Raw genomic sequence first — 274 nt, 5'->3', positions numbered from 1 at the left:
AAGGGCCACTCCTTGTCTGAGGGACTACCTGTGATCCTGATGGTACCTCTGGGGAAACAGGAATATGATCTCCTTGAGCGACAAAGCCGGTATCTGATCCTGCTCTGTACCGAATAGTTCTGCGGCGGCCATCAGTGCCTTGGAAACTGAATCTTCCCTTAACATTGAGGTTTGGGTCAGCACTCTCTTCTCGGTCACTAGAGTCAGTTTCATAATTAAAGCTGTAACTTCCATCTGGTGATGAAGAGCTGCTTACTTGTGCAGGAGAGGAAAA

The 274-nt window shown here is 48.2% G+C and overlaps 1 protein-coding gene across 1 annotated transcript in view; it reads right to left on the bottom strand.

Annotated features, from left to right (window-relative positions):
- The window catches only part of LOC119591966 (mucin-19-like), a gene marked incomplete in the record, with an annotated part of 7,802 nt that overhangs the window by 1,274 nt on the left and 6,254 nt on the right, over nt 1-274 (bottom strand). The window contains 1 exon segment of the mRNA XM_037940719.1: nt 1-253. Coding sequence (XP_037796647.1) covers nt 1-253 — 253 coding nt within the window.

The sequence above is a fragment of the Penaeus monodon genome, chromosome 29 (assembly GCF_015228065.2).
Source record: "Penaeus monodon isolate SGIC_2016 chromosome 29, NSTDA_Pmon_1, whole genome shotgun sequence".
Lineage (NCBI taxonomy): Eukaryota > Metazoa > Arthropoda > Malacostraca > Decapoda > Penaeidae > Penaeus > Penaeus monodon.
Note: the sequence above shows the minus strand (reverse complement) of the source record. Positions and strands in the feature narration are given on the sequence as shown.